The sequence below is a fragment of the Pongo pygmaeus genome, chromosome 13 (genome assembly GCF_028885625.2).
Source record: "Pongo pygmaeus isolate AG05252 chromosome 13, NHGRI_mPonPyg2-v2.0_pri, whole genome shotgun sequence".
NCBI classification, from domain to species: domain Eukaryota; kingdom Metazoa; phylum Chordata; class Mammalia; order Primates; family Hominidae; genus Pongo; species Pongo pygmaeus.
The window spans coordinates 38,700,608-38,716,955 of NC_072386.2; the positions used below are offsets into that span (position 1 = coordinate 38,700,608).

The 16,348-nt window shown below is 39.4% G+C and overlaps 1 protein-coding gene across 7 annotated transcripts in view; it reads right to left on the reverse strand.

The window, feature by feature from the left end:
- ADAMTSL1 (ADAMTS like 1) overlaps positions 1-16,348 on the reverse strand; it is a 443,802-nt gene that overhangs the window by 141,100 nt on the left and 286,354 nt on the right. For all 7 annotated transcript variants that reach the window (XM_063650521.1, XM_054500641.2, XM_063650519.1 and 4 more), the window contains 2 exons: positions 5,437-5,616; positions 311-464 (listed from right to left, as the gene is read on the reverse strand). In XM_063650521.1, coding sequence (XP_063506591.1) covers positions 311-464; positions 5,437-5,616 — 334 coding nt within the window. The remainder of the gene's footprint in view (positions 1-310; positions 465-5,436; positions 5,617-16,348) is intronic.

Genomic DNA, 16,348 nt, shown 5'->3' on the forward strand with positions numbered 1-16,348 from the left:
AGTGGATAACATTAGACACCATTAGTAATACACTGCCTCCAGCTTCCAGATCTCTGTATGCCAGCAAGTGAACTTTGCTCTACCCCCTGCAAACTGTTTTTCCAGTGGAGAAGAGAATTTAGCCTGGCCACGTGTAATTAAGATTCCTTTTCCGTCTCCAGCCGAGCTCTCCTGCCTGCAGCCCTCCGTGGGGTTCTACTGTCCCACTATTTCCCACAGGTCTTGAGTTTATGGAAGGCCACGGCGTGGTGGCTATAGCTGCTGCTGTGTGGGCTTCCTCTCCCCATTCCCAGAGCCCTGACATACTTACTTGCACAGGTTGCCAGCATACAGGGCCTGATGGAGGAAGAGAAAGGCAGGGGCGGGCACAGGGTGGAATTGACAACCGTTGAGATGCCGGTTTTCAGCATCTTCCGGCAAATGGCGCTTCGAGTCTGGGTGCCTTCCCCGCAGCTTGTGGAACACTGGTGGAGAAAGAAAGGCCAAATGCACATAAATTCAGGGAACTAGAAGCTAATTTTTTAATAGACTCTCAAACTCATCAAAATATGAGAAAAGTTGCTTGGAAAAGCAATAACCATTGTGATAGAAATACTAATTATGAGGTCACAATGTGGAAGACCTGCCCATCTTGTAGACATTTTGCACTCTAAGATTTTCTACTCTGAGGTTTCCTGAAGACCTTTTATCTATTTTACGTATATAGCCTGGGCTTCAGAGTTAGAGAGTTATAGAGTGTTTAAATCCCAGCTCAGTATTTCACTAGTTGGCAAGTTACTTAAATTCTCTCAGTCTGTTTCCACTTATGCTTAATTTGCAAGCCTAGGAATTAAGTGAGATAATATATTTTAAATGCCATACATAGAAATGACAATTATTGCCAATTCCTTTTTCCTTCCTTCACAAGTAAGTGACAATATTTTAGTGTCAAGCATTAGGTAGTTATGAATCTACTTTGTCTAAGGTAGGGTGCTAGATGTTATGAAGAAAAGATGTGCAAGATAGTTCCTAATCTCAAAGAGCTGTCATTCAAATGAGGGGAAAATTCCAAATGCATTGTTAAAATGAAATAGTCCATTTGGGAAATATAAGTCAAAACCACCATGAGATACAACTTCATATCCACTAGAATGGCCATAATATTAAAAAAAAGACAACAAGTGTTGGTGAAGATATGGAAAATTAGCAGTTTCACTCATTACTGTTGGGAAAGTAAAATGATACAGCCTCTTTAGAAAACAGATTGGTAGTTTCTTACAAAGTTAAATGTAAGTTTACCATGAGACCTAGCAATTTTACTCCTGGGTATCTACCCAAGAGAGACAAAAACATACATCCACACAAAGACTTGTGTGCAAACATTCATAGCAGTATGATTCATAATTGCCAAAAGTGAAAATCACCCAATGCCTATCAGCTGGTGAATGAATAAACAAAATATGCCATATCTATACAGTGGAATATTATTCAGCCATTAAAAGGAGTATAGTTCTTATATGTGCTACAACACAGATAAACCTTAAAAACATGCTAAGTCAAATTTTATAATATATAAATTATACCTCAATAAAGCTGTTTATAGAATTGTGACTACAGAATTTGGTAAAAACATGCAATTAGAAGACAAGTAAAGTAGTATAAAATTAATGCTAACAATAATTGAATGCTTATAGTACACTAGGAATTTCCTCACCAAGGTCTTGAAGATGATTGGAGTCTGGGTGGGTGCAGAGAAACAGGGATCAGATGGGAGACGGGGAAATTTCCAGAAAAAAGAAAATTTCAGTGTAGGAGTCCCAAGGCAGGCATGGGACAGAACAGTTTGACAGAACAGAGGGCTCAAGTTGTAAGTGTCAGGAGCTTGAGGGTTAGTTTGGGGCCAGACTTTGGAGACCTTAAATTTTCAGACAAGAGGTTTGTAATTGGTCCATAAGGCAGTGGGAAGACACTGAAGAGGGGGAGTGATGTGATGAAAGAGGTGTTTTGAGAAGGTTAATCTGGCAACATTGTACGGAAGGGATGCAAGCAGGAGAGGGATGGGAGGCAGGGCGTCGGAGAAGGAGGCTGTCATCTCCAGGCTTGCCTGAATGAGGGCTGTGGGAGTGTGCCACGTTAATTTGAAAAATGATGGTTAAAAAAAAAAACAAAACAAAAAACAATCTTATATTTTCAAGTGTTATATGCTAACATATGGAAGTGACACTATTCTGCGTGATGTGCTGTGATATATGCCACCCTGAAAGAAATTTAAGATGCAAAGGATAGTGGTGAGAATCAAACCCATTGTTTTTATAGTCTGACAATTATGGGTTCCAGATTCTACCCATTCCTTATTTTATTGTAAATGATAGCGCCGAATCCAAGGATCAGGTGGGATGGAAGTAAGAAGCCTGAAAATTTAAAAGAGTATGGTCATTTTAAGGCTAAGTAGAAACATAAAAACAGAGTTTCAGGTCAGAAGACTGGGTTATGACTTTGGTCAAGTCTAGCTCTTTCTCTAGCTTTAATTTCCATATCTCTGGAATAAGGAAGATAAGCTACAGCAGGGATTTTAAAACTGTGTTCCATGACTACGTTGAGGAAGTGATTCAGGGGCTTCTCAGGTGATGAGGAGACCCAGCCATTGGAGATCTGAGACCCCTACTCATACTTAAGCCAAAACAGCTCTAATTTTATCTGTTTAAGATTATTGGCTTCACAGTAACATTTCATTTGATAAAGGGTTCTGTGGTCTTAATTTTTTAACAAAGTAATTAGGCTATAGGATCTTTCAAGCTCCTTCTAGCTCTAAAGTTATTCTTTCTTTTAGAATTTTTTTTGCGGGGGGAAAGGAGCAACTTCCATAAAATAGGATTTAAAAGTATTTAATATCAAACTCTTTCAGGAGATTGAGGGTTTCTTTTAGAGAAAAGAAGTATGGACTTTTGAGAGGTCTTACTTCCAGAATAGAATCTATAAGTAATTTTATTTGAAATGTCTAAAACTTTGGCTTAATTCTGTCTCTCTGGGATTCTGTGCAGTAACCATGAGATTGAGCCCAGATAGTGGAGGATGAAAAACAACCACAGATCATTTAGGTCTTCCCTTCTCCAACGGCAGTCTCATGGGAGGTGTGGAATGCACATCTCATCTCAGCCAGATGGCCAGGGGAATGGTCATCAGGATGACAGGGCCAATGTGGAGCCTTCGTGAACACCTCCAGGAGCACTTCAATATGGCACCAGTTTGAGCTTAATCCCAGCAATTCAGGGATTACTTCCCGCCATTCCCAGCCCCTCCTCAATGTTTGGAATCTCCATTCATTAACCCAGATAGCTCAGAAGCTAGTAACATTCCTTGGATAAGGGCTACCTCCTCCCAGTTCCCAAAATAGAACTTCCTCTTGAGGAAGACCAGGAGAGCCTGTAGGAGACCTAAGCTGTGGCCTCAGGCCCAGCCAGCCATGGTGAGTGCTTCCTTTCATTTCCTTTCCTTCTTATGACAAGTGAGCCCAAACGGAAGAGAATCATAAGGGTTCACTTTTAGTAGGCACGAAGCATTTTACATGCAATATATATTAAATCGTATTTAATTTCATCTCCCACCTACATGATGGATACTATTATATTTCCATTATACAGAGAAGCAACCTAAAGCCAAAAAGGTTAAATAATTAGCCCAAGGTTATACAGCCAGTAAATGGCAGAGTCAGGATTTGAACCTAAGTTTGCCTGTCTTTGAGTCTGAACTCTTAACAACACATGCTACTGTTCTGAAGGCCTACTGTACTTAATGGGACCAATGGGACCTTTTTCTTAGTCCCAAAATCTCAAGGGTCCCTCTCAAATCTGCAGGCAGAAAAGAACGTTTTCTGAATCTTCCGTGTCTCATATGCTTCAAAGGCCACAAACTCCAGGAACACAGGAAGACAATTACAACACACACAAGTCCCTTCCTCAGCAGCCCACTCATGACAGACTATCACCTGATAGATTTAGGGGAGCAATTTCTTTTATAATACTCCACTGAGACAATGTTTTCATCTACAGCCACTTGGCAAATACATCTCTGTTCTTCAAATGCCATACCCCAAATCAACATTCCCACGGAAAAATTGTCACTAACATGCACATGCACACACACACACAAATGTACACATGCTCATTTTACACACTTTATATCTTGAAATCAAATTTAGAAAGCATGAGAAAATAATTCCCCAAATGTTCTGAGACATTTGGCGCGAGATACCACAAGAAGCAATTTTACTGCCAAATTATAAAACCTGTCGTAATGTAAGTTAACTCTTAATTGCAATGCACTTAGCAGGCACCATCTCATGGAATTCTATGTGGGTTGATAAGATATGGGCAAGAATTCTAAGAACCTATGTTGAAAGAGCTGGATCTTAATTTTCACAGGCTGCTTTGCCCTCTGTAAGCAAGTATCTCTGTGAGGTATTTCAAGCAGCAGCAGCTCCCTCCTGTGAGTTGTATACTATACAAAAAAAAAAAAAAAAAAAAAAAAAAAAAAAAGGCACTGGGGTTAGGAAGGCAAATTCATATGCTTATATGCTAGAAAAAGGAAGGTCTTGAATCTGGCTTTACAGACATTTTCACTTCAGGTCTAGTGATTCTGTTCTTGGCTAAATCTTCTTGTGAGGCAACAGTTTTGGGGGGACTTCTCCATGGAAGACACACAGGCCTATGGAGCTGGAGAAGTCGAAGGCAACTCGAAGTGGCAGTGGCTGAAAACAAAGGACTTGAAGCTAGGTGTAAATGAATTGGCATACACTAGAATTAGAAGAGGCATTATTTAGAAAGATAGGTTAGTCAGAGGTATGTCTCTAACTTAGCAGATAAAGTCAGGAATGGTGAATGCTGAAGCAATCACTTCCCAAAGTGCAGGACAACAAGGGAAATCAACTTCTCTTGCTAGGAAGCTGTTGAAGTTTTTAGAGCCAGGAAACTAACAGTAAACAGGCAGGATTTCCTTGGCCTTCTTTTCCTAATAAATCATGTCCTTTATTGTCCAGTAACTTGGAAGAGACTTGCTAGAGAGGCTTTGCCCTTCCTGAATAGACTAGAAACATCTGGGAGTAAGAGGTACAGGGAGGTCAGGAGGAGGGGGTGGTGTGGAGATAGAAGGAGAAGAACCCAGTGTGTGGAAAAGAATCCTGGGCCAAAGCAGCACCAATGAGGTCTGGTTTTGTTCCACGAGGAGCCCATTTACAATTCCAAGCTTCCGATTGTTGGGTAAGGGCTGGCTGCGTAAGTCAGGTCCCTGCAGCCTCGTTAAAAGCTAGTTACACACTATGGTACATATGGTTACAAAAATACTATTCCATAATGTTAGGAAGATTGTTTTGTTCTCTTCTTGCCTTTTCTATGTGTATGTCTGGGGTGCCTTCTTTTCCTACTTGGGTCTCTTTTATTCTCTTCTGAGGAACATACATACCTCTGTCCAGTCTGAGAGAAGCCACTCGCTGGGACAGTCATCTTTCTTGCATGCTTGCTGGGAGGCAGGTTTTGAAGCGGAACAGAAGGTCTCAGGAAGCTCCAGGAAGCTGCCATCAGCCATGCGCTGCTTGCAAAGAACCTCACGTTTCTGAACACCCCCGCCACACGTTCTGGAACACTGGGGAAAGAAAGAAGGAAAGAAGAAAAAGTAGACCCAATATGGGAAGGCAGTCTGACTGCTAATTCTTATCTTAATTTGGCAGAGTAAAGGAAGAAAAAAAAAAAAAACCCAGAAGAAGAAGAAAAACCAGGAATCGGCCCAAAGGATTTTGTTTCTTCTCTTTGAGATGAATTTTGTAGCAAGATCTACCCTCTCCACTCTTAATCCCAGGTATTTAACTAGAGCATCCAGGAATTTCTGGGGCCTTTAAATCTTAGAAAGTTGCTCCTGAACTATGATTTGCAGCCCCATCCAAGACAACTGGTTTAAAAGGTTAGTATAATAGAGTGTTCAGCATATTTATGATCCAGGGAAAATAATCTATGCTGCTTCCAGAATGAACAGGAGAGAGCTCCTGCCATCAGTATAAATCTGGATAAATTAATTTGCAGAAAAAACAGCCCTTTCTCTAAGTGAAGGCACTCTATCACACTGAATGGGCATTAGATTTAGGGTCTGGTTTTCTTAAGAACCCCCCTGGAATACTCTTCTTGCAGGACTGATGATTTCTTAGGGCAGTGGGAGCCAGAGCCACTGAAATCTGGGATGCAAGAAAAATGGCCTCATGTCAGTGGTTTTCAGAGGAACCCCAATAAAACATTGTTTACATGTAACTGAATAGTTATGATCCAGGGGCATGAAGTGGGAGGGAGGCCCCCTGAAGCACAGACTGTTGGCTATTTTCAAATATGTGTCACTTCGTTTTCAGAGCAAAGGAGTCCCCAGCTTTTCACTGGGTATACCACATTTCGGCATAAAGACTATATGTGTCAATCTCCCTTGAAGATAGACACAGCCATTTGACTTAATGCTGGCCGATGGGATATAAATGGAAGGGTTGTGTGTGCTTTCAGGGAAGTGCCCAGAAAGATGGTGTGGCATCTCTTCCCTTCTCTTTCTCCTCTCTGCTGGCTGGAATGTGAACGTGATGTCTGAAATGTAAGCTTCCATCTTGGGCTGTCATAAACAAAAAGTTAGAAGCCTGGCTTCCTGACTGTGAAATCACCATACCTGCTCTGGACTGCCTGTGTTTATGTGAGAGAGGAAGACTCTTCTATCTTTTTAAAGCCAATGTTATTTTGGGTTTTCTATCACTTTCAGTCTGACATAACCCTACCTAAGAGTTCAACCCATGACTACTCTGTGGTGGGGATATTTTATTGTAAAATTTTAGGGAGCCTGCTGATTTCTTCCAGAATAGTTTCTTGTCATTAGCTTGCTGCCTTTGGGCTTGCTGAGAGATCAAGCCTGGTTTTAAAAAGCGTGAGAGTTTGTGCTGAAGTACCTGCTTTGCTGGAGGAGTGCCCTTCTCAGAACTCACGTTGGTCTTTGTTTAGTAAGTTGTACTCAATGGCTATGGGGGTTTTTTGCCGGCAGTCAAGGTTATGATGATGATACCAATGTCCTTGGGTACAGTCAGAACATAGCTGCAGCCCAGCTTTCACCTTCTTACTCAGTGGTCTCAACCCTGCATGCACCTCAGGGTCTCCTGGGGAGCTTTTAAAAAGTACCGATCCCTGGGCCTCACTTCAGACCCATCAAATCAGAAATTCTGGGACGTGGGTCCCAGGTACCAGTTTTTGTTTTGTTTTTAAGAAAGATATCAGTATAATCTTCTTCCAAGTAATTTTTCCCCAGATAATTCTATTGTGTCTCCAGGGCTTAGAACCACTTCTCCAAATGAATGTTCTCTTACCATACCCAATGGTAATAAACATGGAAAGGAAAATCCGGGACCCAGAGAGGTCTCTGTTAGGACCAGTGGTTGTTTGGACCCCACCGGAGCAAACATGCCATTTGTTTGCAGTTGTGAATGGCTTGAGGTCACAGAGCTAGTGGATAATGATGTTAGAAAAGCAATTAACTTTGTCTAGTTAAGCCTTTTAATCTTAGAGTCTTTTAAATGATTAAAATCAATGGTGAGCAACCTTTATTTTTCATTTCAAATTAAAAAAAATAATTGAGTCCCCTAGGAAAAAGGATGTATTTTCTTATTGCTGGGATCAACTACCTACCCATTGAAACATCGAAGGCTAACAAAAAATGTGAAATGACCCTACAAGCTAGGTCTTATTTCCACTTTACAGAAAAAAAAAAAAAAGCTGAGGTTCAGAGAGGTAAACAACCCAATGAAGGCCACACATGGGCTAGAATTGGTTTATCGCCATTCATTGCAACATTTACTAAGCTCCTACTGGACACCATGCTCTGGACACAGCTGGAGAAAAAATCCAAACTCAGCTTCTCTCCTCCGTGGTTGTAGCAACTCCTGTGTGCTTGCAGACCCAATGGAGGGTAGCGTGACTGTTGCTTCATGAGGAGGGCTCCCAGCCTGATCAGCACCAAGCCTGCCAAGAGCCTGGTCTTACTCTTTCACCCAACTGGGCTTTGCCATTCAGTTCTTAGCTTCCACTCTTGCGACCATCCCTGATTGGCAGGAGCCAGCCCATGATTCAGGTTGGAGAGTAGAATTTAAAGTAGTTCATCTGTATTCTGGTGACCCTGGAAAATTTAAGGAGTTCTCCCTAAACTCTGATTTCTGAGAGGCAACATTTAAACATAGCTCTTAGACGATGCCATGAAGCTAGACCACCTGTTACTCATTACAAGTCCTACCAGCTCCTTCTAAGGGCTTTTCTAGTGTGTCCTTTGGGCTTGATTAAGAACAAAGTCTATGGACTCAGAGCTAATGATTCAAGTGACTGGCCTAAGCCTTTGTCTTCTTTGTGGCTCATTTCAGTGACTCTGTGGGCTCTTCTGTATTGAAGAAGCAAATTTTAATTTTAGCTCTCATTTGGTAGCAATTCAATATGACATTAAAGGATTTCACTTCTTTAACTAATTTTGTACCCGCACTGCCTAGAATAATGCCTCCTGTGAATGTTCTAAAAAATGCTCACCATCACTGGCCATCAGAGAAATGCAAATCAAAACCACAATGAGATACCATCCCACACCAGTTAGAATGGCAATCATTAAAAAGTCAGGAAACAACAGGTGCTGGAGAGGATGTGGAGAAATAGGAGCACTTTTAAACTGTTGGTGGGACTGTAAACTAGTTCAACCCTTGTGGAAGTCAGTGTGGCGATTCCTCAGGGATCTAGAACTAGAAATTCCATTTGACCCAGCCATCCCATTACTGGGTATATACCCAAAGGACTAGAAATCATGCTGCTATAAAGACACATGCACACGTATGTTTATTGCAGCATTATTCACAATAGCAAAGACTTGGAACCAACCCAAATGTCCAACAATGATAGACTGGATTAAGAAAATGTGGCACATATACACCATGGAATACTATGCAGCCATAAAAAATGATGAGTTCACGTCCTTTGTAGGGACATGGATGAAATTGGAAATCATCATTCTCAGTAAACTATCGCAAGAACAAAAAACCAAACACCGCATATTCTCACTCATAGGTGGGAATTGAACAATGAGAACACATGGACACAGGAAGGGGAACATCACACTCTGAGGACTGTTGTGGGGTGGGGGGAGGGGGGAGGGATAGCATTGGGAGATATACCTAATGCTAGATGACGAGTTGGTGGGTGCAGCGCGCCAGCATGGCACATGTATACATATGTAACTTACTTGCACGTTGTGCACATGTACCATAGAGTCTAAAGTATAATAATAATAATAAAGGGGAAAAAAATAAAAAAAATAAAAAAAAAAATGTCTGTGGCATTGAATTGAAGTTGGTACTTGGGAGAAATTTAAATTAGTGGCTAAGAATTCCATTTATCTAGAATAATCTTGTTGCTATGGATAACTAAGGTTTTAAATTTAGTTTTACAGTGTTTTGCATGTTTTTGGGTTCAACCTTCTCTTACAAGATGCTGTCAAATTCTTACATTGAACCAAGTTATACTATAATCAGATCAGTTATAAACTTTTCTTGTTCATTCTTTCTTTTTATAAGTAGCCAACTAACCACGTGGATTACTGACTCCTAAGGATTTGCCAAATTTGGGGACTATATTCTCCACAATACTTTCCATTCTGTGAATTACTAAGATTCTTCCATGAACTTATTGTAATTTTTCTGAAACCACAATTGTCGGAAAGAACAAGTTTGTGCTGATAAATCAAAAATTTTAATTTTAAGCTCTGACCTCTCCCCTATGCCTACTCAACATGTCCACTTAAATGCAAATAGGCATCTTGATTTAAACATGCCTAAAATGGAACTCTTAATACTGCCCTTCCAACCTCACCCCAAACCTACTTCTCTCTCAGTCTTCCCCATTCATTTAATTGTGCCACATCCAGGGCAAAAACTTTGGCCCCTGAGTTTTTCCTTTTTCTTACCACCCTTTCCCTGACATCCAATTCATGGCCAAATAAGGTCAGGTTTACTTACAAAACATATAAGCTATACTTCTAAAATAAATAATAAATCAGTATACCATAATCCATCATCTCTTGCCTTTTACTGGTGCTTTGGTCTGAATGTCTGTGTCCTCCCCTGCCACTCCCCTAAATTCACATGCTGAAATCCTAACTCCCAAGTTGATAGTATTAGGGGTGAGGACTTTTGGGAGATGATTAGGTTATGATGGTGGAACCCTCAAGAATGGGATAAGTATCCTTGTAAAAGAGGTTCCAGAGAGCTGCCTTGCCCCTTCCATCATGTGAGGACACAGCCACAGAGCACCATCTATGAACCAGAAAGAGGGTTCTCACTAGACACCGAGTCTGCCAGCACCCTGACCTTGGACTTTCTACCCTCCAGAACTGTGAGAAATAAATTTCTGTCATTGAGAAGCTACTCAGTCTATGGTATTATGTTTTAGCAGCTGGAATGGACTAAGAAATAGCGTTTCTAGCAGGATACGGATGATACACTCAAATGTGATCATTTGAAAAGAGTTCCTTCCTCCTGTTGGAAACCCCATATTGTCTTCTCTACACTCTATTCTCCACACCATAGCAAGAGTGATGTTTTCAAAGCATAAATGTGATCACACAATTTCCATGCTTAAAACCCTCCAATGACGTTCCCTTGCAATGAGAATACAATCTACACTCCTCTAACCCTGCCCTGGTTCCTGCCCTGGTGGAAGTTAGACATTGTCTAGCTTAAATCCTTCCAACTTTATTAATTCATTCCACATAAATTTATTAAATGCCAATCATGAACCAAGCATGATTCTAGGTAGGTGAATGTATAGCAGAGCAAGAGAAGCATTGTACACCTCTGTAATCTTATCTTTTACGATCCCCCCCCTTTCCCTGTATACTCCAGCCAGACTTGTTTTTTGTTGTTTTGTTCCTCAAACATGTCAAGCTTGTTTCTCCCACAGGGCCTTCGCATTTGCTATTCTCTCTACCTGCACCATTCTTCTCTTAGATCTTCATGTGGCTGAGTCTCTTGAATAATCCAGGTTCAATTCCATTCTCGGCTGTGTGGAGAGGCCATCCCTAACCTTCCTACCTAGAGTAGTCAAAGCAGTCTCTATCACCGTTACCTCATTTTATTTTTTAAAATAGCTCTCATATTTTCAGAAATTATCACCCATTTAGACCATTAGCTCTATGAAGGAAGAGATTTTGCTTCTGTTGCTGCTCATATTAAGTGTTTGAGAATTTCATTTAAAACTTTTCCCCAGTATATCACTACGTCTTTAATAATAAACATTAAGATTGAATGAATCCACCTCTCGTTTTCTTTCTTACACATGCCCTCTCCTTTTCCTTCTTTTAAAATTAATGACTTGTTTGTTTCCCAGTAAGGAAGTGGTCAGGGTATGAACTGAAAAGTGGAGTGACATTTTACAATAAGTTCTGGGAGTATATGATGTTTTGATATGATCCATAAATATTTACACTGTTGAAAATGCAGTGTATTTTTTTTCTCTGAGAGAAATAATAGCTGGTTCATAAAACTATTATCTCCTAAACCTCAAAACGACATCAAGCCACTTTTCATTTAATCCTTTGATTATAACTCACACTCAGATTCCTCATGGGTCCTGTTGAGTCCTTCAGACATAAAGAACATGCTCCCAAAGTTTCTGTTACCCAGTGATTGACATTTTAGATACTTCACTAGTGATGCTGAATTTGTAGGAGTATGGATCTCCTCAACGGGTAGTGGCTGAAGTTTTCTTTTTTCTAAATATTTTTATGAAGCACATAGCCTTCTGTTCAATTTGATAAATGCTCCAAAATAAATAAGTAGTTAAATAAGAACAGTTCTCAGATTCAAGCTGTTCAGTTAGAGTTTCTTAGTGAATTTGGCAATAAAGAAAAATGTAGGCTAATTTTCTCTCTCTTTCAAATTGAGGAAGTAGATAATGAACATAATTTGTCCTATTTCAAGGATATAGATGTAATAAAATTGTACTATAGAGTGATTACTCATTGAAAATAACACAACCGAGTTATCGGTTTGCAGACAGGACTTGATTTAAGGCACAGACCTCCAACAGTATATAGGTCTGTAACAACATGATGATAAAACAGCTGCAAGAAAAGTTTTTAAAAATTGTCATTTACAATTTTGATGTATACATAAAGCTTTTAGGATACTATCAATGGTAAGAAGATAAAGTCTAGACTCCTGACAATGCCCTTCACTTTGATCTGCATGGAGCTTTCCAGCCCATTCCTTGACATACTGCCATGTGCCCATGCTTTAGCTACAGTGGACAATTTGCCCTTTCCTGGGCACACAGACACCTTCTCTGCTCTGGCCTTTGATCATGTCATTCAGTCCATGAGCAATGCCTGCCAGCTCTTTGTTCATCCAGAGACTTCCAAGATGTGCTTGAAGGTCCAGCTCAAAAGCTACTTCTTGTCCTGGCTAGAGCAATAAGACAAGAGAAGGATATAAATGGCATCCAAATTGGAAAGGAAGAAGTCAAATTATCCTTGTCTGCAGATGATATGACCTTATATTTGGAAAAACCTAAAGACTCCACAAGAAAACTACTAGAACTGGTAAAGAAATTTAAATTCAGTAAATTTGTAGGGTACAAAATCAACATACCAAAATCAGTATTTCTCTATGTTCAACAGTGAACAATGTGAAAAAGAAATTTAAAAAGTAATTCCACCTATAATAACTACACACAAAATTTAAATACTAGGAATTAACCAAAGCAGTGAAATATCCCTATAATGAAAAGTGTAAGACACTGATGAAATAAATTGAAGAGGACATCAAAAAATGGAAAAATATTCCATGTTCATGGATTGTAAGGATCAATATGGTAAAATACCCTTACTACCCAAAGCAATCTACAGATTCAGTGCAATCCCTGTCAAAATATCAAAAACATTCTTCATGGAAATAGAAAAACAATCTTAAAATTCATATGGAACCACAAAAGACCCAGAATAACCAAAGCTATCCTAAGCAAAAAAACAAAACAAAACTGGAGGAATCACATTATCTGACTTCAAATTATACTACAGAGCAATAGTATCAGCTATAGCATAGTACTGGCATAAAAACAGACATATAGACCAATGGAATAGAATAGAGAACCCAGAAACAAAACTATAGAGCTACAGTGAACTCATTTTCAACAAAGGTTCCAAGAACATAAACTGGGGAAAAGACAGTTTCTTCAATGAATGGTGCTTGGAAAACTGGATATCTCTATGCAGAGGAATGAAAATAGACCCCTATCTCTTGCCATATAAAAAAATTAAATAAAATGAATTAAAGACTTAAATCTAAGACCTCAAACAAAGAAGCTACTACAAGAAAACATTGGGGGAAATCTCCAGGACATTGGTCTGGACAAAAATTTCTTGAGCAATACCCCTCGAGCACAGGCAAATATGAACAAATGGAATCTCGAGTTAAAAAGCTTCTGCACAGCAAAGGAAACAATCAACAAAGTGAAGCGACATCCCACAGAATGGGAGTAAATATTTGCAAACTACCCTGACAAGGGAGTAATAACCAGAATATATAAGGAGCTCAAACAACTCTGTAGGAAAAAAAATCTAATAATCAAAAGATGGGCAAAAGATCTGACTAGACATCTCTCAAAAGAAGACACAATGGCAAACAGGTATATGAAAAGGTGCTCAGCATCACCGATCATCAAAGAAATGTAAATCAAAACTACAATAAGATATCACCTCATCCCAGTTAAAATGGCTTTTACCAAAAAGACAGGCAATAATAAATGCTGGAGAGGATGTGGACCAAAGGGAACCCTTATACACTGTTGGTGGGAATGTAAATTAGTACAACCACTATGGAGAACAGCTTGGAGTTTCCTTAAAAAAGTAAAAATTGAGCTACCATATGATCTAGCAATCACACTGCTGGGTATACACCAAAAAGAAAGGAAATCAGCATATCAGGGAGGTATCTGCTCTACTGTGTTTGTTGCAGTATATATATTTTTTACAACAGCTAAGATTTGGAAGCAACCTAAGTGTCTATCAACAGATTAACTGATAAAGAAAATGTGGTACATATACACAATGGAGTACTATTCAGACATAAAAAGAATGAGATCCAGTCATGTGCAACAACATGGATGGAACTGGAGATTATTATGTTAACTGAAATAAGCCAGGCACAGAAAGACAAACATCACATGTTCTCACTTATTTGCAGGACCTAAAAATCAAAACAGTTGAACTCATGGACATAGAGAATGGAAGAAGGATGGTTACCTGAGACTGGGAAGGGTAGTGAGGGGCTGAGGGGGAGGGTGGGATGGTTAATGGGTACGAAAATATATAATAGAATAAGACCTACTATTTGATAGCACAAGAGGGTGACTACAGTCAATAATAACTGTAGATTAAAAAAAAAACTTAAAAAGAGTGTAATTGGGTTGTTTGTAACTCAATGGATAAGTGTTTGAGGGGATGGATGCCCCATTCTTCAAGATGTACTTATTTCACATTGCATGCCTGTATCAAAACATCTCATGTACCCCATAAATACATATACTATTACCCACAAGAATTAATTTAAAATAGGTATTTTTTTTAAAGGCCACTTCTTCATTAAAGCCTCCTCCAACCCGTCTGCATTTTGGCAAACAAATCACCTCCAACCCACCCTGACCTAGAAGGGTATCTTATCTCTTCTATAAGGGCTCATTGTTTATGTGCCTGCTATTTTCCTCTCCCTCCCTGCATGCACACAGGATTATGAGTCTTTTGAGGAAAGGGAATTCATTCATCTTTATATTCCCCAGAGCCTAGTAGAGTATCTGGCAAAGAGCATGCACTTCATAAATGTTTGTTGAATTGATGATTGGATGAGCAAAAGAGCTCCAAATCCAGATGTTAAAAAGATGTAAAACAGGCATCCAGCTGATGGGCTGATCATCCACCTTTTATCAGGCTGTTTTATCGTTAGCCAGAAGCTGCTTCACAGTAAGGCAGCAGTGGGTTTCAGCCAGTGAAGGTGTAGGCTCTGCTGGAGACTCTGATGCTCCAGGTATGGGAGGCAGCCATCTAGCTGAGTAAATGTCAGGGATTTTGCTCCTAAATGCTTGTCTTGTCTGTGTTCTCAAATTTTCTTCAGTGTGTTTGCATTGATGAAAGGCATTTTTAGAAATTTTAAAAAATTGTAGAAGATGAAATTTGAAAGGAGTCAAGGCTCCAAAGTCTGTGATGACTTTGTGAATGTGCTAAGATGACCTGGTGAGGCTGCCAGTTCTTATGCAAGAGGCAGGATGCAAAGAAAAAAATGTTTCCAAAGGAGTAATGGCAAGAGAAATTTAATGAAATTAAATAAAAAAGTTTGCCTTTATGAGTCATCATTTAAAATAATATTCTAGTATGAAGAGATAAATCTCCAGTAAGGGGTATTATTTTTAAATATATGCAATAAGCAAAATAAATAACAAAAATAGTATTTATATTGCTTATACCAGCTGCCATACACGTTTCATGATATGAGGTCATGGGTTCGTTTTATAAGAAAAGTAAAAAATACACAATAAGGAAAACAATTATGTCTCTACAGAAAAAATACAATGGCCCAAGTGTCCTGTACTTTTAAAGATTTTCCCATGATAAGCACATTAATAAATTCTGCCTGTATTGAAATTTCTGGTTTCTTCTTGGTAGTTTAATTTACTGAGAGCTGAGTTGATTTCCTTGATACTTTTACTGACATTATTGAACCCAACACAAAGTGATGTTTATGTTTTGTTTGTAAGGTCAACTTTTCGTTTAACATAATGGACTCTGCACTCTGCTTACAACTTCCAACTCACTTCATTTGTTTCTTCATTCACTCATTCATTCTTTCACCAAACATTTATTGAGTACCCACTGAGTGCTAGGCACTGTATTGGATGCTGGGGATTTATAAAAAATGGTTACTAAGCCTCAGGTATTTGCAGTCCAGTGAGGGAGAAAAACTTACTATACAATGTGATCAGTTTTACAAAAAGGGAATACAACAAAGAGTGCAATTAAATCTCTCTGGGAAAATTAGGGAAGCTCTAGAGAGCAATGACACATGAGCGGTTTCCAGGGAGATGAGGATGCTGGCATAGTCAGATTGTGTGTACGCACTCAAGGTGCAAAGGGACATCGCATGTTCTGATGACTCAGAGCAGTCCTTAGATGGTGCACCATTTGGGTCCGTGAAGAAGAGTAGGTGGAAAATTATTCTTAGACATTAGATTAGGGGCACATGGTGAAGTGCCTTTGAACATAATCTTAAAACCATGAGGTATCA